General features: G+C 32.8%; 1 protein-coding gene across 7 annotated transcripts in view; it reads left to right on the forward strand.

The window, feature by feature from the left end:
* Positions 1–25,361, forward strand: part of BRD10 (bromodomain containing 10) — a 109,567-nt gene that overhangs the window by 60,338 nt on the left and 23,868 nt on the right. For 6 of the 7 annotated variants that reach the window (XR_002126475.1, XM_019664736.1, XM_019664737.1 and 3 more), the window contains 2 exons: positions 6,442–6,531; positions 21,585–21,700. Coding sequence is in view for 6 of the 7 variants with exons in the window: in XM_019664736.1 (XP_019520281.1) it covers positions 6,442–6,531; positions 21,585–21,700 (206 nt within the window). In the remaining variant the exon portion in view is untranslated. The remainder of the gene's footprint in view (positions 1–6,441; positions 6,532–21,584; positions 21,701–25,361) is intronic. The other variant, XM_019664734.1, reaches the window with a different exon arrangement.

The following is a 25,361-nucleotide window of genomic DNA, read 5'->3' on the forward strand; positions in this document are numbered from 1 at the left end:
AGAAACTTAGGTCAAAAGTACATATTGAGAGAGAGAGGGAGGGAGGGAAGGAGGGAGAGATGCTAGGGGTGGGAGATAGACTTATGAGATTATGAGAACAGTGGTCCTTATACCTAGTTTACACTTTGAATACCATGGTATTATTCATAAAGAAAATGGCAGTTATCTCCTAGGAAATAGGTCATTTGCTTCAAATTAGCACAGAATAGGAGATAGTATCAGTCACTAGTAAACTTTGTTATTACATGCAAAACTTAGTTTTGACTCTCAAAACTCCCCACATGTAAGAAGACTGATTACTATGTAAATACAGGAGTGAATTTATTTCCTTCCCAAAAGCTGTAGCATTGTGACATTGAGCACCCTCAGATTCTGCAAATTATTTTATCCAAGTTGTTTTAAGTATCACATTTCTAATACTAAACATAAAAATACTTTATAGAAATGTTTAGCTAGAAGATTTTCTTCATAGTATTCATTCTAAAATACCTTATTGCTTAAAATAATGAAACTGTTGGTGGATAGATATTAGATCCCTTTCACAAAACCTGATCTATTTGCCAAAGGACTGGTCATTTTTCAATTGACAGTAAAATGTGCTTAGTTAGAAAGATAGAGGGATTAAATTGTGAGGTTTGTTTTTGTTTTGTTTTAAAGTCCTAATGAATTAAAGTGAATCCTGTTTTGACCTCAACTAAGCTAGAAATCAAAGTTGTCTGCCTATCTGCTTCAGAAGAAATCCAAGTTTATTTATATACACATCTAATATCTATACCTCACTTTAAGAAAATGATCATCCCACCCCTATTTAAATTATACACTGTAGATAGTCACATGGTGTATTGGATTTACATTTTTGTGTGTATTATAAAAGGCCTAACTTTATCTGTGCCAGTTTTTCCTAAATTATGTCAGTGGTTCTCAAACTTTAGATAGTATAAAAGTAATCTGATGCCTTTATTAAAAATGAAAATTCCTGGGATTTATCCTTGATTCAGTGGGTCTGGGTGGGTGCCAGTAATCTGCATAGTGGTTAAGCATATGGATTCTGGAACCAGGCTATTTGGGTGTGAATGGCAACTTTACCACTAACGCTGTAAACTTAGGTAAGTTACTTAATCTTTTGTGCTTTCAATTCCTCATCTGTATAATGGGGTAATAACAGCACCTACCTCAAAGGGTTGTTAAGATTAAATGATAGAGCTATTTTCTTTATTTGTATTATTTATTTTTTCAAAAAGCATGCCAGATGCCTCAAAAAAATACTGTGTTTTAAGTAGGAAAATTAGTTAAGAATGGTCTTAAGAGTATGTATTAATTGAGCTTTACCACTTCTTCCAGCTACTTAAGACCTTGAAATAAATCTTGGATTTGATCATATTTCATAAATCATGAAATTCCATGATTAATCATACAAGAATTTTAAAAGTGAAAAACCAAGTAATATTATTTGCATTATTATATTTAATCAGAGGGAAACACTTATGCTTAGCCCCACTCTACTGTTATGGAGGGTTATACAGTTGGCTTATAGGGGAACTTGCCAGATTTTTTTAGTTAGCAATAGTTGAAAAAAATTAGGAAATATTTTTATTTTTAGTATTTAGCATATTTGGTGATTTAAACTTTCACATCATATTTTCCAGTTACTTATGACTTAAATTGACTCAATTACTTTTTAATTTTCTTTATCAGTTTTGTAATATAAGAAAAACTTTTTTGAGAAATGAGTATCAGTTTTCTTAATAAAGTTAATTTTTACCTAAAAGCCTTTTATTTTCATTTAATATTAGAAAAACCTAATATTAGATGAATTCTTTTTGTATACAATTATAACAAAGTAATAGAAAGTATTTTAAAAACTTATTTAGTCAAGTTTCAGTAAGATAAATTTTTTTAATAATTTAAGATCCTTAGTTAGCATGACTCCGCTTTTCATCGGTAACCAAAATCTTTCATGTAATACATAGTTGCTCCTGTTTTTCCATGTGTCATTTATTCTAAAGGCAGCTTTGCAGAAGAAATCCAGAATCCAGCTGCTAAGACTTACGTAGTAGTATTGTTTTCAAATATAAGCTTAAACTCAGTAATCCTTAATATACCTCTAAAAAAAAAACCCTGTTCCTCCATTTAAGCAGAGGAGAAACTAAAAAATATGACATACAGTACTACCCTCAGTGTAACAAATTGGGACCAAAATTAAAATTAGAATTTAACTGCTTCACTGTGTTAAGGACCTTTGGATTACATTATTATTTTGAATTGCTACCTCTTAAAATATTTTCAACTTTAGCCTTTTGTTTCACTTTTAACAGCGAGTTTTACTTCCCCCTTAAAATTCTTTTAATTTTTAAATATAGTGCATTAAGAGAAACATCTATTTTTTTAATCATATAGTAGTAAAAATATTTTAACTTGTTAATCAGACTTATTTTTCACATCACACATTGATATTCTTGTGTTTTAAAGTACAGGTTTTGAAGCACTCATTGCTGGTGTGGTGATCATAAAAAGTGAGATGGACTTTTCGTCTCATAGTTTTAACAGATGTCAATATAATTTTAGTTTAAATACAATATAAATTGAATTTATAACATAAATTTAGTGTTTTGCTTACAATTTTTATAATAAATTGTAGGATTGTTTTATTAGAATGGTAGTGAATATGATCCATTTCATTTGGACCTATTCATTTTGACTTTTCTGCATTGTTTTCCCTTAGCTTTTTACTATATTTTATTTTTGTAAGCTACTTATGTAATTTATAAAATAAATAAACTATCTTTCACACCCATTGAGTATATGCCCAAAGGGCATAATTTCTAGCTTGAAGTAGTAATAAAGTAAGGAATGATTTATTTTGTAATTTTTCTGAGATGTGGTCATGAAGTGCTTTTGATCTCTGTAAGACTTTCCCTCCCCCACTCCATACACACAGTTTTGCTTCTTGAGTTGAAGAGAGGGCCTTATAATATGTACCATTTGACAGAAGTGAAAGGTTAGGTATAAATTAAATCCTAAAACTATAATACATGTTCAATTGTTAGATTATTTTATTTTATTTTATTTAGAAAGACCCCTTAAAGAATATAATATAATAGGAGGAGGATGACTCCTAGGTTCTATAGTTTTCTCTACCAGTGTGTCATCTTAGGTTACTTTCTGTTAGTTTTAATTAGCATGTACATGAATTGGAGATACACCTGTTTAGCATGGGCCAAGGTTTGGACCAAATTACATGTTTTTGGTCCCTTTTAGCCCTAAGATTTATGATTTTGTGGCTCTGTCATGGATTGCATCAAATGAAAGATTAACTTGAGAGGAGAGGGTGACTGTCTTCCTGGGGGATAAAGCTCTTGTAAACTCTGCACTTATAGGGAAACCTCCTCTCATGAGTGTTAACAATGTGACCCAACTGCAACCTGAGCTGCTATGGAGCTGTCCTTTTCACCCCTGGAGACCCTGAGTCTCAGATATGTTTTCAAATTCAATGTAATGAGAAGGAAGTTTTAATAAGGTGTTTTGCTTGGTTCAAAAAAATGCATCTGTTCTCCTTTAAAGTGAACTTTACTTATTGGATTGATTGTTTTTGAAAGCACCATTTGAAGTTGAGTTTAAAAGCCACATATATGCCTTACTTTGTAAAAGAGAAGGAATAGAGGGTGTATGTGACAGAATTGTCATAAATCAAATTATTTTTTCTTTCAATATTAGTAACAAAATTAGAATTATGTTCCTATATAAGAATTTTCTAATAGCTTAATTTGACTCTGTTTTGGGTATATTAGGTTATATATTATAAATATATGTACAGAGGTATATATAAAGAGTGTAAATTGTTATGTAGATATTAAATCATTTTAAGATCCATAAAAGTAAATATAGCTAAAAATATTTTGACCCTCAAATTCAACAAAATTTATGTTTAAAAGTCATTCATTAGGGCCGGCCGAGTGGCTCAGTTGGTTAAGATCTCGCTCAAGAGTGTGAGCTCTGAGCAACAGGGTTGCCAGTTTGATTCCCAGCCCAAGCTGGGCTGCTGCTGAGCTGCCAACAGGTGGCAGGATGGCTCAGCTAAAAAAAAAAAAAAAAAGTCATTCATTTATTTTAAGGAACATTTGTCTTATCGTTGTGCATTTAATTCAATATTCCATCCCCTATTTGAAAATCAATCTTTTTTAATTTTCATACCCGTTAGCTCCATAGTACCAAAAGGTTTCTGTAGTCATGCAGATTTGTAATTCATAATTATTCAGTACCTTCCTCCTGAAAAGTGTTATCTGCAGACTATACCTGAGAACGTAACGTGTTACAAATGCAGAATTCGAGGTCCCAACTCAGACATACTAAATCAAAAACTACATTTTAACAAGATTCCCCGTATGATTCTTATGCACATAAAACTAAAGTTTGAGAAGCACCGATTTAGTACAATTTAATAACTAGGTAAGCCACTTGAAAGTGTTATATATAACTCTTAGGCAGTGGAAATCATTCATGCTTTGACTTCAGAACTGTGTTATCTATTCCTTTAAATGGAATATAAATATGTGGTGACCTCATGACTGCTAATGAAAAGATCTGAACTTTTTAAGGGTGTGTTTAAGTTGTAGGGATATATGTTTTCATTGTTACTGTAAGTTTCTAAAAACTGCATGTAAAATACACCCTCATGCCTTGTATAATGAGACAGCTAAGATGCAAGTGAAAATTCCTCTGAGCTTTGCCGTATGTGCAAATGAGAAATCTTTGCCGTGCTATTAACTAGCACACCAAGTTCAGTGAAAGGGGATGTAATCATCTGCAAGCTCTGGGGCAAATTGGACATGGTAGTCATAATAGCAAATTATACAATGAGAAGTTTAGTTCCCACTTAGTACTTACTAAAAACCTGGTGTAGACCCAACATTGTTCTTAGACTTTATAAATAGAATAGAAGTTGAAGACATTATTTAGTTCTAGAGGCATTTACATAAGTTGGCTACTGCACTGCTTGACTGTCAGCATTTCTTCCCTAACACTAGATTTGACATATGGGAATGTGTAGTTTGTAATAAATATCAGTTGCACTGCCCTACTACATCATTGTATACTGTTTTCTACTCTGAAATTGTTTAATTTGGATTACGTAAATACATATCTTCCCTGCTTTGTCAGTTCTGTAAGTTTGAAGTTATGTAAATATTTCTAATAATAATGGTTAATGCTAATTATAATTTATAAAATCTGTGATAAATTTTCCTTAGTCTGTTAGGTTGAACCATATTGCCATTTTTGTAGACCAAAGGCAATTTCATATAGTTCAACCTAATAATAAAGGAAGTGTAAGGGGCTCCTAGTCTCCCATTTTTGTCACTTAGTAATCACTAGGAATGATCTTGTTGTAACCCACTTTTTCTTGTGTCGTTTTTCTTTGTTTTCTTTTAAAAGAAAGTATGCCTTTCAGGGAAACAATACCCTTACACAGAAATTAATGAATGTAACAAACATGACTGATAAAAAGTAGTGGTGAATTAATGGCTTTGTAAGTATAGTATATATTTTTATAGTATGTATTTTTAATTATCACAGTATAAACATTACAAGACTCATTAATCTAAAACTTTTTCTGTATGTGGTTACACTTTGTTGTAAATACGTTTTATTTTAAAATATGAGCTTAAATGACTTTAGTGTAGAAGTTAAATATATTGAATTAATTGGAAAAATTTAGTATAGTTTTACAAGAACTAAAATGTAGACACTAATATTTTTGTTGTTGCTACTGACACTTCACTGTTTAAAACTTTAGTAATTCAGCAGTGAAATAAAATGAGCCACACAATTATGGTAGGAAATAGATGCTGTCTGTGCAGATGGTCTTCCTATACTAGGATCACATTAAGAACCATATTAAGATCATATTAATTTCATTTACTTCTTTGAATATATCACATATAGTTGAACTCCTCCTTTATTAGCAACCCCAACAGCAATAATGCAGTTTGTTTAATTATTGTTAGCAAACCAAAGCAAAGGTACAACGACAGTTCTCCAGGGGTGCATTTGTTCACCTACTATGAGACTGCTTGAAGCATTTCTTAAAAGGTGATTCAGTAACCTGTGAAATCTAGGGTGAGTTTCCAGATCTTTGTCATTCTGGGATGAAAGTTAAGAATGTTAAGAAAGTACCTGGATTATAAATAAAGCAAACTGAAAGGTGGGGATGTGGGATGAAACCACCAATGTTGAAATTTCAGCTATTTTTATACTCAGCCTGAAGTTCATACATCATAACAAGTAAATACCTTTTAAAATACAAACTGCGGAGCTTTCTTTGCTTTTACCTATTACAAAGACAAATAATTGTGAATTCAGTGTGTGTTAAAACAACTTCTGTTACCACATTTTGGGTGTTTTATATTATGTGTTATCAAGCTGTGTTTTTGTGTTTTATTTTAGCTTATTTGCACTAATCTTGATGAACTCAGGGAATTAATCACAAAAATCGAGAATGAACTCAAAGATCTGGAAAACAATAGAAAAAAATCGGTAGGTGTCGATCCAAAAGTTCTATCTGTTATTGTCAGCATTAAAATTTATTCCTGCTTTTTTCTAAAGCCTTTTTTATCTTGTTCTCCTGGATAACATAAAAATTTGCAATGAACAATAGAAGCATTATTTCTTTTATTTCTCCTGTGTGGTCTAGTTTTCATTTTTAATAGGCAAAAATGGTGCTAGAGCAAGTAAATTAATTTTGTTTGCCTGGTTTATATCAGGTATTTCCTAATATACTGGTTGGTTGTTTTCTGACTGGTAGTTTTCTGGGGGTAATGTTTACCTTGCAAATACTCTTAATTAATAATTATGTGCTTTTAATGGAAGTTTATTGCTTAGTAACAAAATTTTAATTAGCTGTGACATAAATAACAGATGTGAATTGTTTAATCTTTCCCCAGATGTTTTTGATACATGTCTAACAATGTCTTTTTAAAGAACCTTTATCAGCTGAAGGTCTGTTTTTAACTTTCACTATGTAGTCTAATTAATTCACAATTAATCTTTACGTTCATTTTTTTTTTTATTCTTAAGAGAGTGGAGTATAAGGGCATTATATTTATTCACTCAACATTTGGTAAAAACTCAATTATGTGATTTATTAAATCAATACCCATTTAACTAGCATTTATAGTTCAGTTATATCACAGATTTGAAACACAATTGCACACCAATAAAGCATTGAAGAAAATTATCATTAAAAAATCCCTTTGTTTTATGCCTTAGGAATGTCATAAGGCCACTTTTAGATCTTTGTTCAGAATCTGTTAATCTAGAGTTATGTATAAAATAAGGTTAGTGATGCAGCAAGCTTTGTATCTGCAGCTTTGTAGTACTCATTTTATATGCTGTTTAGAAAAGACCCGTAGCACTCTGAAGGGAGAAGATTGAAGTACCATAAAAGTATAACCTTCCTAGGTTATTTTAATACAAGGTAAAACAGCTTTAAACATTTCAGAAGTCTCTCATGTGATACCCCTGAGAATATTGCTATAATCTGAGAGGTAGAATAATGTTCATAATGATAGCCATCAATTAACAAAACATTATGTTCAGTATACAATCTGAGAATACAGAAAACTGTATGTTTTAGAAATATTTCCATTGAATTGGTTTAGACCCTTATTAGACTCTTACTTTTTCGTGTATGTGTGTAGGTGTATGTAAAAATAAATACACACATGCAAGCATGTGTGCGCATACACACGCATGTTTGATATATGGACAATTTCTTGATGTAGAACATCAAGTGTTTTAAAATTTACCTCTGTAACATATTTCACAAACAACATTTATAATAGACTATTTTATCTTAAGCCAGAAGTTTTTTTTAATATATTTGATACCATATACTCAATAAAGGACTGTTGTTCTTTAATAGGAAGGAATAGTCTTTTAATCAGGGTGTTATTCAGAATTCTGTTAAATAAGTTTGCTAATTATTTTTTATGCTGCAGTTAAACATAATGTATGCATCTAAATTTGTTTCCATATTATAAACTAGGGTTTTGTTTTTAATGGATAGTTTTAAACATAATTGATTTATGTACTTATGGCATGTATTTTAAGAGAAAAAGACTTCTGCAAGCATCCTAGAGTTTTTCTGTAAAGCCACCCACCTCACTTCCATGTAGTATGAGGTATAAGCATATTGCCTTCCTTCACAGGAACAAATAGAAGAAAAGTAAAAGAAAACACAAATTACAAATGCTTAATATTCTAGTCCTTGGGGGTATGTTTATCAGAATATTTTAAGGTATGTGTAGGGTTTAATTGATTCAATTTTGTATCTCTAAATTTTTAACTTGTCCATGACTCCTGATATTTGCGTATCAGTTTTAAAATCTGATTTCTTCTCTTCAAGAAAGAAATTCTTGGAATTGCACTTAATGGGGATAGCCTTATTGAGATTATCAACATATGAGCTATTTATTTCCCTTTAAACTGCCTAAAAGGTTGTTTTTATGAACAGCTTATCCCAACCAATGAAATGGCCACACAAGGTAAAGGAAATAAAAGTTTGCATCTCAGTATCATTCCTTGTTTTTTACAAAAGCTAACACTAAGTGTGATCAATGTTAGTTACAGGAATTAACTTTATTGAATGTTTATGTTAACGTTAAATACTAGTTTATTTGTCTGGCATCATTTGGGAATAAGGTGTTCCATGTAACTGAATTTTCTACATAACTGAAATTAGTACTAAAACTCTTCTTTTAATCATTTAATGAAAAACTTCCCTGTCTCTTTGTATTATGTTGAACACAATTTAACCTTTTCTTGATGACTCAAGGATCATTATGGTATCCATGATTGTACCGATGCCCTAAAAATCTATTGCTATGAGTAACTCTGAACACCCACCACAATATGCTATATATTTTGAAAGTTTTTGTTTGTATTTTTGCTTTTGTTTTGCCTCTTTATTCATTGTCAGCCTGTCATTTCTTGTTTGTGTCGGTGTACTTGCCTTAGCTGATCTATACTGTGGATTACAAAGCAAGTAACCATATTTATTAGAATTGGGTTCATGGTAAGAAACTGGGAGTCTTTCATAGTAATGAAATGCATAAACTTGGTGAAAGTGATAGCCATTTTAACTGGTCCCTTGCCTTGTAGGCTTCCTTCACTGTTGTCAGACAAATGAAGTATTAATATTGATTTACCTAGGAGGATATCACTGTCAAAACTAAACTAGTGTTTAGAGTCAAAACAGTTGTCTTACTGATTATTAACTTTCATATTTATAATAATGGCTCCAATAACAAAGAGGGTATACCAGTATTTTATATAAATATTTGGTTGTCATAAATGTCATTACTAAAGATAGAAATTATATATGTGAGGAAGGATTTAACATGGATTCATATAAACACCTCGTTGCTGTAGGGAGCAGGGCCTTTCCAGATAGTTTTTCCTAGCAAAGCAACAAAGAAGAATTATTTCATTTCCTCACCTATGTCAATATTCCATTAAAAAGGCTATCTTAACCACTTAGAGGCTCTGCCATTGACCTACTCGTTGTATTGGAAGATTTAGTCTTTTTAAATCTAGATTGTTTACTCATTCTTGCAAGACAACTAATTCTATTTATGGTTAATAATGTGAGGAGAAAAAAATGCTTTAATATTCTTGAGTTTGCTCTAGTTCACTTGATCCCATTACTTCATTTAGGGGCTTTTTCAAAAAAGGCTTACCATCCTTTAGATCCTATGGTGCTATACCTAACATTATCTACCTGAGAATTGTTTAAAGTGAGACATTTGGTTGAGATAAATAGAGGTATGGTGTTTGACAAAAGTCCTTTAATTCTGTCTTTCTCATTATCATGTAGATCATAGGATTCTGTAGTGAGCTAAAGGAGAAATTATAGCATTTTATTTATTTATTTATTTTTGTGGTAGTCCAGAGAGAGAACTTGCATTTTGCTTAATTATTTGGAAAATATCCTATTTAGGAAAATATCCTATCTAGGACATTTATTAGCTTTACAAAAATATAGAGCTAAGATGTTAATAAATTTGATCCTATTAATTTGCAATTTATTACACAGTGTTGCTTTATAATTAAAATTGGAAGATTTTGCCAAGCTTTTACAGAAGTTGGTTACATTTCTGAGTTTTTTCATGTGACCCCTTTTTTTTCACATCTGCTTTATTTCCTTATGTTTTATATCATAGTTTATATTTTCAAAGAGGTTTCCATCTTTTTTTCTTTAATAATGAAAGATCTATTGTATATGGAGAATGGGTATAAGGAAAAGTGATCGTTTGGCTCCCCCCCAAAAAAATGTTATTTATAAGAAAAGAAACTTTGTCTGGATTATATAATGGTATTTGAATAGTGTTAACCAATATAGATAAACTAAAATTGAAATATAAGCATATCTCTTTTTTTCTTTTTTTTGTTTTCTTTGGAAATCCTGAAAACAATGTCATCGCTATAGCAAAATTTCACAGAAATCATCACACAGAGTGTGGGGACTAAGCCCAGTCTGACCTGCCTCTCTGGGGAAGGGTGTGAAGGGTGGCTAGTCAGAGTGGCCCATCTTCAAGGTCCTTCTGCATGGGAGCCCTTTCAGCTGCACGCCATATCTTTTCTCATACATCTTTTAGCAATTAAGCACTTCAACACTGAGCAGGATTTAAGATAGACTTCAAATATTTCTAAATAATCAATATGTAAGAAGAGCTATAAAACTGCCTGTGCTATTTAATCCTGTAATCCTATTTGGGATTTAACTTTTATTATCCCTATTTCACACACACCTCCAGAAGTAATTAATACAATGGTGTGTATAGCAGACTACCTCTAATAGTGGAAATTTGGAAAAAGCTTGTATGTCCAGCAATAATCTAATCAAATAGCAGTTTTAACAGAGTGGTATATCATATAGCTAGTAAAATAAAATATTTGTAGGTCATTGTTATTACATGGAAATATTTGTGAAATGTTAAATTTTGAAAACATACCAAATAATATGTGCATAATGGTTACAGTATGTAAAAGGTATGTTAAAAACAATTGGAAAAGAATTTCAAGATAATTAATAAAATCAGTCTTTATTATTATTCTTAAAAGAATTTAAATTCATAATTCAATAATAATATTTCTCTTGCCTAACCAAAGTCTGTACATTAGCTAGCCCAAACAGAGAAATCAAAAGCTAAGAAATGATGACACCCCATTCTTTTTGGTCACACAGTTCTTTATAATCCAGTGGTTATCAATCAGGATTGATTTTGCACCCTCACTCCCCAGCTTCCCCCCAGCCAAGACTTCTGACAATGTCTAAAGATATTTCTGGTTGTCATACTTGAAGAGGAAGTACTAACACTTAAATGGATACAGGCTAGTGATGCTGCCATAAATATCCTACATTATAATGATCCTACAGTGCACATGATAGCCCCCACAACAAAGAATTATCTGGCCTCAAATGTCAGTTGTGTGGTGTAAAACCCTAGTATAAACCTTTACAGTAAAACTTTGGATTGCGAGTAACTTGTTTTGTGGGTGTTCCACAAGATGCGCAAACATTTCTATTAGGTTGGTGCAAACGTAATTGCGGTTTGTACCATTTACAAGTAATGGTACAAACCGCAATTATTTTTGCATCAACCTAATAATACATTTTAACTTGGTAAACAAGTGATGTCTTGCAGTACGAGTAGTTGATTTCCAGAGCGACTTATGCTCGCTAACCGATGTATTACTGTATTTGCTAAGGACCCTGTTCTCTAATTTTGTCTGCTGCTGCCAACTTACTGGGTAAAAACAAGTTGATGTTTTGAAAAAATTAGGTAAAAATCAATGAAATCATATACCAGATCCCATAATTGAGAGTATTTTATTATGTCATATACTCTTAATTCAGACTTGCATTTGATGGAACTTGTGAATGTCAGTTTTACCCTTTATGATTCTATCAAATACTTAAAAAATATTCTTGACGTTAGTTTCAAATTTATCTCAGCTGACTTCAATCCATTATGATTTATGACCTGTCTTACTGTGTTCACCATTTACCTTTTACCTTTCTTAGTAAAGGAAATGAAGAAGTTACAAATGTTAATAACATAGTTGTATACCTTTTTCTTCATTCATTTATTTTTTTTTAAGATTTTATTGGGGGAATTGGGGAAGGGGAACAAGTTGTCCTTCAATCTTAGTTGTGGATGGCGCAGCTAGCTCAGGTGCAAGTCCAGTCGCCATCTGGCTGCCAATCAGCAGCTTGGGCTGCTCTGCTCAAGGTGCCGTGTTCCATGTTAGTTGAAGGTAGGCATAGCTCACAATCCCATGCGGGAGTCGAACCAGAAACCTTGTTGCTAAAAACGCACATTCTAACCACTGAGCCACCCATATGCCCATTAGCAGCTCAGGGAAGCTAAGCTCAAGGTGCCATGTTCAATCTTAGTTGTTGCAGGTGGGAGTAGCCCACCATCCCATGCAGGAGTTGACCTGGCAGCCTTGTTAGGAGCACATGCTCTCACCAGGTGAGCCATCTGGCCACCCGTGGGCAGCTCAGTGGCAGCTCAGCTCTAGCGCAGCTCACTGGCCCATGTGGGAATCGAACCGACAACCCTGTTGCTCAGAGCTCTCACTCTTAACCAACTGAGCCACTCAGCTGGCCCTCCATTCATTTTTAGAAAGATGATGTAACGTTTTTTTAAAGTGAAGATATAGTAAGGAATAATACACAGGTAAATGGAAAAAATATAGTCAAATTATACATAAAATTTCACTTATTTCACTTATTTTATGAATTTATATGGACCCAAAAACATAACTGCATATATAGTAAAAGCTGGATAGAAGGCAAAAACAGTATTATACATTAATTTTATTTTCTAACACCTGTAACAGAAATTTTACTCTATTATAGTGAAGGATTATGGGATCTTTCCATCTTCTCTCCATTCCATATCTCATTTGCTCACAGTGAGGCATCAAAAGTATTTTATAGCCAGCTGTTTGAGAGTACAAAATCTATTTTACTACAATGTGTAGGGAACTTTAGGTACATTCAGAGTCCTGAATCTCTCCTAATTAATTTTGTTTAATGGCTTTAGTTGTAGATATGGTAGCAATAATCTCTAAATTCTCCTTAAAATTAGTATTAAATTTTTTACAATGGCATCATTATATATATATATATATATATATATATATATATATATATAGTTTTCTTCTTCTAGATCTTCTGTTAAACTATCTAAGATTAACAAAACTGAAAAAATCTCAGCTGTGGGTAGAGGTGAAATCACTGTCTTTAAATAGTCATATTTAAAGCTTTTGAAAAATTAAAATGACCTTTTTGAAACCCTGCACAACAGATAAAATTAAGTTTCTGTACCTGTCTTAGTTATAGATTCTAGTCTTATTCATTAGGCAAATATTTCCTCAATGTCTTCTATGTGCTATGCATAGTACCAGGAACTTGGTAGGGATCCAGAGATTGAAATAAAGCCCTTCTCCTGTAGGAATTCACTTATAGAGCTTGAGATTTTTATCCCCAGCTCTGGGGATAAATTTTTAACTTTAATCAGGGGTTGGTAAGGCTAGCTCATGTCCTTTTATAAAAGATTTAATCTTTTATTTCAAGCTGTGTCTATTCACCATGCACTTTAGACACTTGCTGACTTCTCTTAATTACATGTTTATATGTTGTTTGGAAGTAGGGTGGAATGGCAGATAAGGTAACATATAGACTTTATGAAGAATCAAATGTTAACTGACATGTTCAAAATAATAGTGTAAAAAAGAAAAGTAGATGACAGGAAATGTGAACCAGAACAATATATGACTGGTAAGACAAAGCTCCAATTGACTATAGTCACTGAATTATCTGAAAATGCATTATGTTCATTAATCTATGGTAAGTCTTGCTTTCGGTTTTTTGTTTTTTTGTGTGTTTTGTTCGTTTGTTTGTTGATATTTAATAACTACTCTGCTCAACTAAGAACTGGATTTTAACCCTTGTTAATAGTGTTCACTTTTTCTACTCACTGCAATTTGGCATAGTTTGAATCTCACCAGGGAAACTTTCATAAAAACAATATTTGAAAACCTCCTTTCTTTCAAAGAAAGTTCAAATTAAAAGGGAAAGGAGTTGTTTGGTATTTGTACATTAGGCAGAGAATTAATGCTGTATATTCCATGGAATGAGCTTCTAGAAAGAGTTGAACTAAGCAACAGAGCCTTCTAAAGTTAGAGCTTCATAGTGTGGATTTTATAATTTGCCTTAAATTCTTTTGAATTACATATCACACATACTTATTCAAATACAAGTAACATTTTTAAAATGTCAAATATTTTTCAAAGCTTCAAGTAAATTTGTAATATCATTTACTTAATAGTTACTTTGCTATCTTCCACTGACGGAAGTTCTGAAAAAATTGAATTTAAATCCTTGAGGTGCTTAAGGCCAAAAAAAAATGAGCTTCACATCATTCTCATTTTTTATATTACAAAAGATACCAAAATCTTTGGAAAGACCCTAAAATTTAAAGATAGAATAGTTCAGTGCCTTTTGTGAACTGGGAAATAGCATTAGAAAACTGAGAGAATTGAACACTAATAAAACTTTCCTACCATTTTACCAGAGTCTTTGGAAAAAGAAAAAAATGATACATTTATGTATTGAAGGAAAATTAACCCAAAACGCAACGAATAGAAAGGAGCCTACGTAGAGGGCAGAGAGTCCACATGTAGATACTCTAGTACTTTAAAATAGAAAAGTGGTTCCTTACATGGAACCAATTTCTTATAGTGAAAATGTAATTCTAATAAGTAGGTACTTTTAATTAGAACAAGAGCAGTTTTAGGCAGATTTATTGACAGCATGAAACACTGATAGACAATTGAAAAAACCTACAAAAGCAGATCTTAGGAGTCCAAACATATTAATAGTTAATAATAATTTAATATAGGAATGTAGCCCTACAAACCTGAATAGTGCCCGAGAGTCGCTGTGTTAAAATATAACACATTAATTTGTTCTTAATGATGACCCAAGTCATCAAGAGTTAAGTTGGAGTCATTGTGTGTTCAGAAAATCTGGAAGACATATATTTTAGGAACACTTCTATCAATTTTTTAAAATCTTTTACATCTAAGGAGAAATGCTCAGCTAAGAAATTAACTTATATAATTTGAATACTTACTGTGGGCCTACTCTGTGCTAGGTGTTGTGATAGAACCTGAAAAAGTAAAAATAAGTAGTATACTGTCCCTGCTTTTACGATATTCCCACTCTTAATTTCACTTACTTGGAACTCTGATGATACCAAGTGTAACATTACTTAAGTGATTCAGATTGTAGAGTGAATTGCAGAACCTACCTTTCTGATATCAAGTTGTATCAGTTTCTTTGTCCACCAATTTACTGAAAATTATCAAATTCAGATACTCAGCCAGTGGTTAATTTCTAAAACAGAATTCTTTCATCTTTGTAAATAAAAATGGTTAGATACCATCAGTTACATATATATTGTTAAATTTTCTTCCCCAATAATAGTAATTACCTCACTAGGAATGTGATATGTAATTAAGTTTTTCCTCTCTACGAAGCCAAATGACACCACTACTTGCAATAGTATTGATATAGTTGTCTTCATACTTTATAATTAAATTCTAATTTAGAAATATAATGGAAATGTTATATGTCTTATTCAGTGTGGGATGCCTTTAAAATAAAGTATTGAGCCGTCGGGAAAGTCATGACACATTTTTGCATTGAAAAACATAGAAAAATACATCATGACTTTCCCGACAACCCAATATAAATGCTTTCCTGGTCTATTAAATTAGTCTAAAGTGAAAATGTGTGAGAGTACCTCAAGAGAAAAATATTAGTATTTGATAGTTTATATTAGAACATCTGTTAGAACATCTAACACATTAGAACAGTGTCAAAATACTGCTTAACTTTTTCCATATTAATATGCAAACATTTGTCAAACTAACACTTTTTCAAGGGTCAGTTTACCAACAAGATGAATGCAATGTTTTATCCCCCAAACTGTGAATATACAGGAATATATGAATATGGTGGTAGTTTCTTTAGTTAAGCAATAAGAAAAAAAAAGTAAATACTTATTACCTTTTTATTTAACACTTTGTATGCGGGCATTTTCCCGCCAAATCGCGTCATAACAAAGAGGTCTCTATACCTGAGTTAACTCCCGCGCTTTGGTATCACATTGTTTGTGGAAACGAGTAAACTCATCATAGCGCTTTAACTCAGGTATAGAGACCTCTTTGTTACGACGCGATTTGGCGGGAAAATGCCCGCTTACAAAGTGGTATAAAAAGCGCTATGACGAGTTTACTCGTTTCCCACAAACAATGTGTTAATATTACTTAGACTAGGGAAATGTCAAATGATTAGTTTATTAAAACAGTTCATTACAGTTAATTTGATTTGTGATATGTTTTTATACATATGAGTTTAAATTTGCAATCTTCGTATGGATATTGCTAGTGATTTTAAATGAGAAATCTTTGTGTACAGATCCATTTGGCTTTTCTAAATGTTGTTTGCATTTTATTTGAAAAGCATGCTATATTGTTATTTAGTCCCTTTTCCACCATGGTATGTATGTCTGGGACAAGACTCGAGTGTGCAACAAAGAATATTTTGTCACGTGATCCATGTTTCTGTGTTCTAACAACATATTTCTAAGTAAAAGCATACAGAAAAATAGTGTTGGTACTTTTATTATATCCATCATCTTTTTGTACTGTTCTTTTTTATAAAAAAATTTTTATCTCAATAATGCCCTCTATTTTAAAATACCCTTCTTTGTATATTTATATATGATTTTAATTTTTCTTTCATATAACTGTTAATACCTATTTTTGTTTAGATATAATGTTACAAGAAAACCAATGTAAGTAACAGGATGGTTTGTGTAAACAAGTTATTTTCACCTGAGTTTAACATTCAAACCATCTAAATTTATTGAAATATGCAAAATATGCCCATGGTGGTGAGATGTTTAATAGATCTGGAATTTATTTGTTTTCCTCTTTTTCTTCCTTTTAGGTGTCCAATGTCCCCAGCATCAGTAGATTGCCAGCTCCCTGTCCTTGCAACACCCCAGCCAGCGTTATGCTGGTGCTGTCATACCCATCCCAGATTACCGCAGCAGGAAGGAGTTGTTCTTTAGTTGTAAGGTAAGTTTCCCTCCCCACTCATTTCACACACAGACTCAGCTTTTCCTTTTACAATATTGTGTAGTTTTGTAAGTTTTTTAAAGTTTCTTTTCCCATATGATTCCTTAGGTTATTAATGTATCACATTCAAAAACTTATAAAACTGCATAATACAATAAAGAACTTACCTTGTGACCATAGACCAGCTCCTTTTTGTAATAATTCCTATGAGGTTATAAAACCTCCACTGTTTGACAGTTGGGGCATCTCCTGGAAAGGGACCTGGCAATCTGCAGCTGCTGTGGACATTGGATGAGAAAGTATTGAAAGGTAAGCTTCAAATTAAAACCATATTGTATGCCTTTGGTTCCATGATGTATACTTGAAATTTATATGCTAAGTTATGTTAAACTTGATAATAAATTCATTTTAAAAAATTACTCTGTTTTTAAAAGTGACTTTCAGTAAATGTTTGAATTATTAAGTTCAGAAAATATTTTTTATCTCTGGAAATAGTGAGAATTTTAATACTGAAAACAATTCATTTATCCCCATATTCACATACTTGTTTATAAAGAAAGTCAGAGCTAAATTTATATACATAAAGCTTATTTAATATATTTTTTATTAGAGAAACAGTTACAGCACTGTTCCACAAATGACCTTTTACTAATCCTTCTACCTACCATCTTTAGTAATTAGTACAGATAAAGATTGTAAGGTCCTTTCTGATTTTTATTGCATCTATATTCTCTCATGTGTTTGAAAATAGGGGTACTTGATGTTTTCCTTATTTTTTAATTCACTTTTAAACTTTAGATCACTGTAATTTTAAGTACTGTTGTAATTAAATTAAGATAAATTTGAGATTCTAATTTTTGCATTACAAAGATACCTACATGTAAATATAGGTACTTAAAAAAATACTGTCTCTTTCTTCTTTCAGAATTGTTTCTGTATAGGCCAAGAGAGAGAGAGCATTGTGTAGTGGAAGGAGAGTGGATTTCAGCATTGAGGAGACCTAGAATTCTATTCTAAAGTCTACTTCTATCTATAAGTACTTCCCTGTATGTTACTTTAGCCAGTTTCCTTTGATAAAATTCTGTCCTCTGAGTTCCCTTTTAGCTTTAATAATTTTATCCTAGAAGAAACATAATTGTTCTTAGTTTTTCCATTATCCATATATGTAAATAAAGTTGATCAGTCAGAAAAGCTAAGTTAATGACTTGATTTAAAGTTCAGGAAATATTTGTTTGCTCTTAAGTAGATTTTTATGTTAGACTGAAGTTAAGGTATGTTGTTACCATCTCTGACTTTTAAAAGATCATAATTTTTATTCTCTTTACATTTGTTCCATTGTATACTGTGACACTCTGAGACTATCACTAGGTAGAAAGGGACATATTATTTTAATTCTGAAACAAACATTGTGAGTTTCTCTTTTACTGTCAAGTAGTTAAAGCACTTTACCTCAAATACCAGTCCCAGAGCAGTGATTCTGAACTTTTTAAAACCTGTGCTCCTGTTTGATTAACCTAAAAACCATGGCTGCCCATACCCCATGGCAGGATAGAGGGATGCCCTTTGTCATGGTCATTGTATTCTTTATATGTATCTTCTAGTCAGAACATTTTATCAGTCTGTACTTTCTATAATTTGTGTTATATAAATAATAGACTTTTTGTTTTCCAAATACAGGATGATTAAATATGCAATTTCAAATGTAAATGAAATACCATACCATCACTACCCCAAGTTGGGTGTATGCAATATAAAGATAGGAAAGAAGGCCAAAAAACTATATAAAGTTTCTTAGAAGGCCATAGGTATTCTCAAACAGTCCATTGGGTAGGACCGAATTATGTGAAAATTAGAAATCTATTCTCTGATTAATATTTATGACCTCTTCCCCTGTGTACGTTGGCTAGTTCAGTAATATATTTTCTGGGCATTGGATTAATTAAAATGTAATAATCAAAATAAAAACAAAAAGTAAAATCTTCCTAATTTTTTTAAACTCTTTTCTACAAAAATTAATATTGTAATTTATTAGAGACACAAACACAGCTGACAAATGTCTTAAAATAACGACATCCAGCTACACAGGTCTCCCCTTTTTGTGCCTCATCTACCTAGTCCTAAGGTCCCATAATACTGCTAGTCGTGCTTTCCCCACCCCATCACCACCCAACCAATCTAGATAGAAACCATACTGCCCAGGTTAACTCTGCATCTGCCATTCTTCCCCAAATAACCCCTCAGTTAAAAGGAGTATAGCATGCCTGGTACTTCCTAGTCTCTTAACACTTTTCCGATTAATTATATCACAAAAAGGATATTCTCCCCACCTTCATTCCTCATTCCTTTCCTCTTCTTGCTCCTTTTAGCTTAGGAAAAGTTTACTTCTCTCACCATTTCACTTTTGAGCTAAATAGTAGTTAAGAAGTAGAAAAATGATGTTAACATGCCTTGTTGAGGAACAAATCTCCACCTTCCTATTTTCTATTGTTTATTGAAATAAAACCCTCCCTCATTCCACAGAGAATTTACAGTGGCTGTCATTTGTCTTTTCTCATTCCTCAATTAGCTTTCTCTGGATGAAAGTTACTGCTTGCCCAATTTTATTGTTTATTGTTTAATAGTTTTGTTTTCATTGGTTATAATAAGCACTTTATACTATTTCATAACATTTCTTCGGGAAAAAATAAACTTTTGAAGTATAACTCGTTAAGTTGGGTTCTTCTAGAAAGCATTTGACAACAGGGAAGATATGTCTGTGTAGTTTAGTATATTATATGAAACAAGCTTTTCTCAAAATGTTTTCACAATACTATGATTTGTCATGCCACTAAGAAGAGACAGAGTTAGTAAGCCTAGGTTCCATATTCATTTTGTGCACTTGCACATAAAATCCCACATCTTCCTACTTTTCTAATAAAGAATTCCCCTCCCAAGATTAAAAAAATAAATAAACCCTCAAAGGTAGAAATATAGTTGCTTACTTTTATGTGCATAAACATTCTGTTGATTCAAAGCACAAAATCTTGGGGGAGTAGGAACGATACTATTCATCACTTAGGTTTATAAATGACTAAAATTTCCATAACTGAAATGTTGAAGGTTTTAGATATATATACAATTGGGAAATTTACACACAGATTTAGAATACATTTTGCTCTAGGGAGTGGTAATTTTTTTGCCTTAATGTTTTACATACGTACAAATTGACTCAACAGTTGGTATGGGATAAAGTCCAATATTATGTATGCTAAATGTGATCCATAACATACAGTTGGGTGTCTTTTGTTATAAAAGAAATAAAACGACTGGACTATATAGTATGGGAATTATATCTCAAAGCTGTTACCAAAAAAAAATACAACGTGGTTATATAACAGTCAATGATGATGGTGATGTTGATAGATGTACACTAACATTGTGGAGAACGGGGGAGTTGGCTACCTAGAGATACAGCTTGTATAAACTTACTGTACCTATGGTATTTGGATAATTTTATGGGTACTAGTGAAACGTATTCTTACAAGAGGGTTTTATAGCGTATGTCATACTGAATTTATGTAATACAGTTTTTAAGAGATAGTGATGTAGTTCTAAGAACATGGATTTCAGCATCAGACAGACCTGGATTTAATCTCTATCATTCAATCTCTATGAGCCTTAGTTTCATCATTTTAGTGAGACCAAAATGCACATACCTCAGAAGGGTTTCCATAACAGCTAGAGTGTGTGCTCTCGTGCTCACTTGACCTCCCCCCCTCCGTACCCGCCACCTCCCATAATGTATATATGCATGGAATACTTCAAATAATACTTAGCAACTGGAGATGATGTCAGTAATTATTAACTCTTAGTGTAGTATTATAATATTGAAAATGATGACCATTTGTTTGCTTTTCTCTGCTGGAAATATTTTTTAAATAATTGTAAAATTTCCCAAGGAAGTTTATTAAGAAGACAGCTTTTCGATATGATAACAATCCTGACTTTTCTCTTTTTTCCTCACTCTTTGGAAAAATTAGAAAAACTTTACAGAAGTGAGCCATAGCATTTACATATTTAATGAATTTATATGTGTTACATACTGTATTTAGTAAATTATTTATTAAAATATTTACAGTTGACCCAATTACAAACTTTTTAAAAACTTTTGTCTCTTGACTAAATGGATTTTAGATTTCTCCTGTAGAATTGACAATCTTTAAAATAGATAAGATTTATTACAGGATATACTTTTCTCCTTTCTGCAACCTAAACAAGAGATACTTATTTGACGGGTAAAGATGCTTTGTTTTTTACTCAGAAAATAAGGCTTGACAATTACTTTTAGATAAAATCTAAGAGATTTACTTTTAAAATTGTGTTTTTAGGGCAAATGGTATCATCGGAGGCAAGCTGTAAAAGAATTGCATAGTACATTGATACGTCTTTTAAATGAATTGCTGCCATGGGAACCAAAGTTATTGAAAGCTTTTCAAAGAAACAGGTAATTCAAGCTTTATAATCTATTTTACTTATTTTAGAACTCTTAAATTGGGATTATGGGAAAATATGCTGGAATCATTTAATAGTTTTCTATTGATTCATAATTCAGCAGATACTTTTTTTTGTGTGTCCCTGTGTGCAGGGAACTTCCTAAGCCCTGAAAAAGTAGTGTTGGTTAAACAAGACTCCTATTCTGTGGCTTACATTCCTTTTTTTTTATTATTGTAGTAGAATACACAAACAAATTCATTACCATCTTAATCAGTATTAAATGTACAGTTGAGAAGTATTAAATATTTATAATATTGTGTTACTATTACTCTATCCATCTCCAGAACACTTCATCTCGTAAAAGTGAAACTCTCTACCTATTAAATGATAACTTCACATTCTCCCCTCCCCCTAAGCCACCATCATTCTATATTTTGTCTATAATTTTAACTACCCTAAGTACCTCATATAATATGCAGTATTTGTCTTTTTGTGACTGGCTTATTTCACTTAGCATAATGCTCCCAAGGTTCATCCATGTTGTAGCATATGTCAGAATTTACTTTTTTTTTAAGTCAGAATAATATCCCATTGTATGCATGTACAACATTTTGCATATGCATTCATCTGTCAGTGGACACTTGGGTGGCTTTCATGATTTAGTTATTATGAATAATGCTGGTATGAACATGGGCATACAGATATCGTAAGACCTTGCTTTCAGTTCTTTGGGTATACACAAAAATGGGATTGCCAGATCATATGGTAATTCTATTTTTAATTTTTTGAGGAACCGCCATACTTCCACAGTGACAGTACAATTTTACATTCCCACCAATTTCCCACAGGCTTCCAGTTTCTCCACATTCTCACCACTATTTGTTATTCTCTTTTTACAGTAGCTATCTTAACAAGTATGAAGTGGTGGTATATTGTTATAGTTTTGATTTGCATTTTCCTAGTAATTAGTGATATTGAATCTCTTTTCATGTGCTTATTGACCATTTGTATATCCTTGGAGAGATGTTTATTCAAGATTTTTGCCAATTTTTGAATCAGCTTTTTGGTTTTTTTGTTGTTGAGTTTTAGGAGTTCTGTATATATTCTGGCTATTAGTCCTTTATTGGATATATGATTTGTAAATATTTTCTCCCATCCTTGAGTTACCTTTTTACTTTGTTGATAGTACCTTTAACGCACAAAATGTTTTAATTTTCATGAAGTCCAACTTGTCTTTTTTCTTTTGTTACCTGTGCCTTTAGTGTTACATCCAAGAAATCACTGCCAAATCCAGTGTCATGAAGCTTTTGCACTATGCTTTCTTCTAAGAGTTTTATAGTTTTAGCTCTTAATTTAGGTCTTTGATCCATTTTAAGTTAACTTTCATACAGAGTATTAGGTAAGGGTCTCACTTCATTCTTTTGCATGTGGTTATCCAGCTTTCCCAGCACCAGTTGTTGAAAAGACTGTCCTTTCCTCATTGAATGGTCTTGGCACCCTTGTAAAAACTATGTTACCATATACAAAAGGGTTTTTACTTCAGGACTCTCTATTCTGTTCCATTGGTCTATGTGTCTGTCTTTCTACCAGTACCACACTGTTTTGATTACTGTGCCTTTGTAGCAAGTTTTGAAATTAGGAAGTATGAGTACTCCGGCTTAGTTTTGTTTTGTTTTTTTTATAGATTGTTGGCTATTTGGGTCCCTTGAGATTCCATATAAATTTTAGGATGGGTTTTCTATTTCTGCAACAAACACCATTGGGATTTTAATAGGGATTGCATTGAATCTATAGATCACTTTGGGTACTATTGACATCTTTAAAATATTTAAGCCTTCCAATCCATGAACATGAGATGTGTTTCCATTTATTTATGTCTTCTTTAATTCTTTCTCCAGTGTTTTGCAGTTTTCATTGTACAAGTCTTTCACATCCTTGATTAATTCCTAAGTGTTTTATTCTTTTTGATGCTATTATAAATGGGATGTTTTGTTTTCTGTTCACATTGATCATTGTCAGTGGATAAAAATGCAACTGTTTTCTTGTGTGTTGACTTAGTATCTTGCTACGTTGCTGAATTTGTTTATTCTAACATTTTTTTGTGGACTCTTTAGGGTTTTTTACATATAATAGCGTATTATCTGTGAACTTCTTCCTTTCCTATTTGGATACCTTTTGTTGTTTTTCTTGCCTTATTGCTCTGGCTAGAACTTCCAGTACTACGTTGAATTGAAGTAGCAAAAGCAAGCATCCTTGCCTTGTTCCTGTATGTAAAGGAAAAGCTTTCAGTCTTTTACTATTGAACACGTTTGCTGTGGGTTTTTCATGTGTGGCTTTTCTTAAGGCCATTTCCTTTTTGTTTTTTTTTAATTTAATTTTAATTTTTTTAAATTAAAGTTTATTAGGTTGACAATGGTTAATAAAGTTACAGTACATCATCTATGTATCACATTGTTTACCACCCAGAGTCAGTTCTCCTTTCATCACCATATATTTGATCCCATTTACCCTAACCTAAAAGCCGTTTCCTTCTATTCCTCCTTTGTTGAGTGTTTTGTTTGTTTGTTTGGTTGGTTTTTTTAGGTTTCATGTATGGTTTGGATGGGATGATGATTGCTCTTTTACCAGCATGTTAAGGATATTCCCTAATGAGTTGATGTTTGAACAGAGACCTAAAGGAAATGAAGGAGAGAACCATGTGGTTATCTGAAGGAAAAGAAGATGCAGAAGCCCTAAGATTGGAAGCATGTTTGGCATTTAGAGGAAATGCAAAGGGGCAAGAGTCAAGAGTAACCAGACTTAGTGAGTGAGTAGGAAAGTGGTAAGAATGAAGAGTCCGAGAAGTACAGGGAAAAGTCACCAGATCATGCAGGTCTTTAGGGACTTTGGTTTTTACTGTGACTGAGATGAGAAGCCATTGGAGTGTTTTAAGCAGAGGAAGGACATGATCTGACTTATGTTTTTTTGTGGGTTTTTTTAGATTTTTTTTAATTGGGGAATTGGGGGAGGGGAACAGACAAGTTGCTGTCCTTTTGTTGTTCAGTCTAGTTGTGAATGATGTCGCTTCACTGGCCCATGTTGGTAATATCATTGTGCTCTTCCTGGGTGAGGCAGATAGGTCACTGGCCTCTGGACAGCTGCTCACGGCGGCTCTTGGCAGCTCACTCTGGCTGCCGGCCACTCTCAGTAGCTTATGGCAGCCCACTGCAGCAGGGGCTGCAGCCTACGCCATCACCGGCGAGTCACTGCAGCACAGCTCCAGATCGAGCTGTTGTTCACCATCTTAGCTATAGAGGGCACAGCATCACTGGCCCTCATGTGGGATCCGAACCACAGCCCTGCTGCTCAGAGTTGGCGTCCCAAGCCAACTCCTAACCAACGCACCACTCAGCTGGCCCTTGACTTATGTTTTAAAGCACTCACTCTGCCTGCTATGTTAAGATTAGTGTTATGAGGCAAAGGTCAAAGCAGGGAAATCAGTTATACTATAGTAATAATCCAAGCCAAAAAAAAATGAAGGCCGGCCTAGTGGCGCGTTCATTAAAAGTAGGCTTGGGACACCAGCTCTGAGCAGCAGGGCCCCGGTTCGGATCCCACATGAGGGCCAGTGACAATGCCCTCTACAGCTAAGATGGTGAACAACAGCTCGACCTGGAGCTGGGCTGCTGTGA

The sequence above is a fragment of the Hipposideros armiger genome, unplaced genomic scaffold, assembly GCF_001890085.2.
Source record: "Hipposideros armiger isolate ML-2016 unplaced genomic scaffold, ASM189008v1 scaffold_429, whole genome shotgun sequence".
Taxonomy (NCBI): Eukaryota; Metazoa; Chordata; class Mammalia; order Chiroptera; family Hipposideridae; genus Hipposideros; species Hipposideros armiger.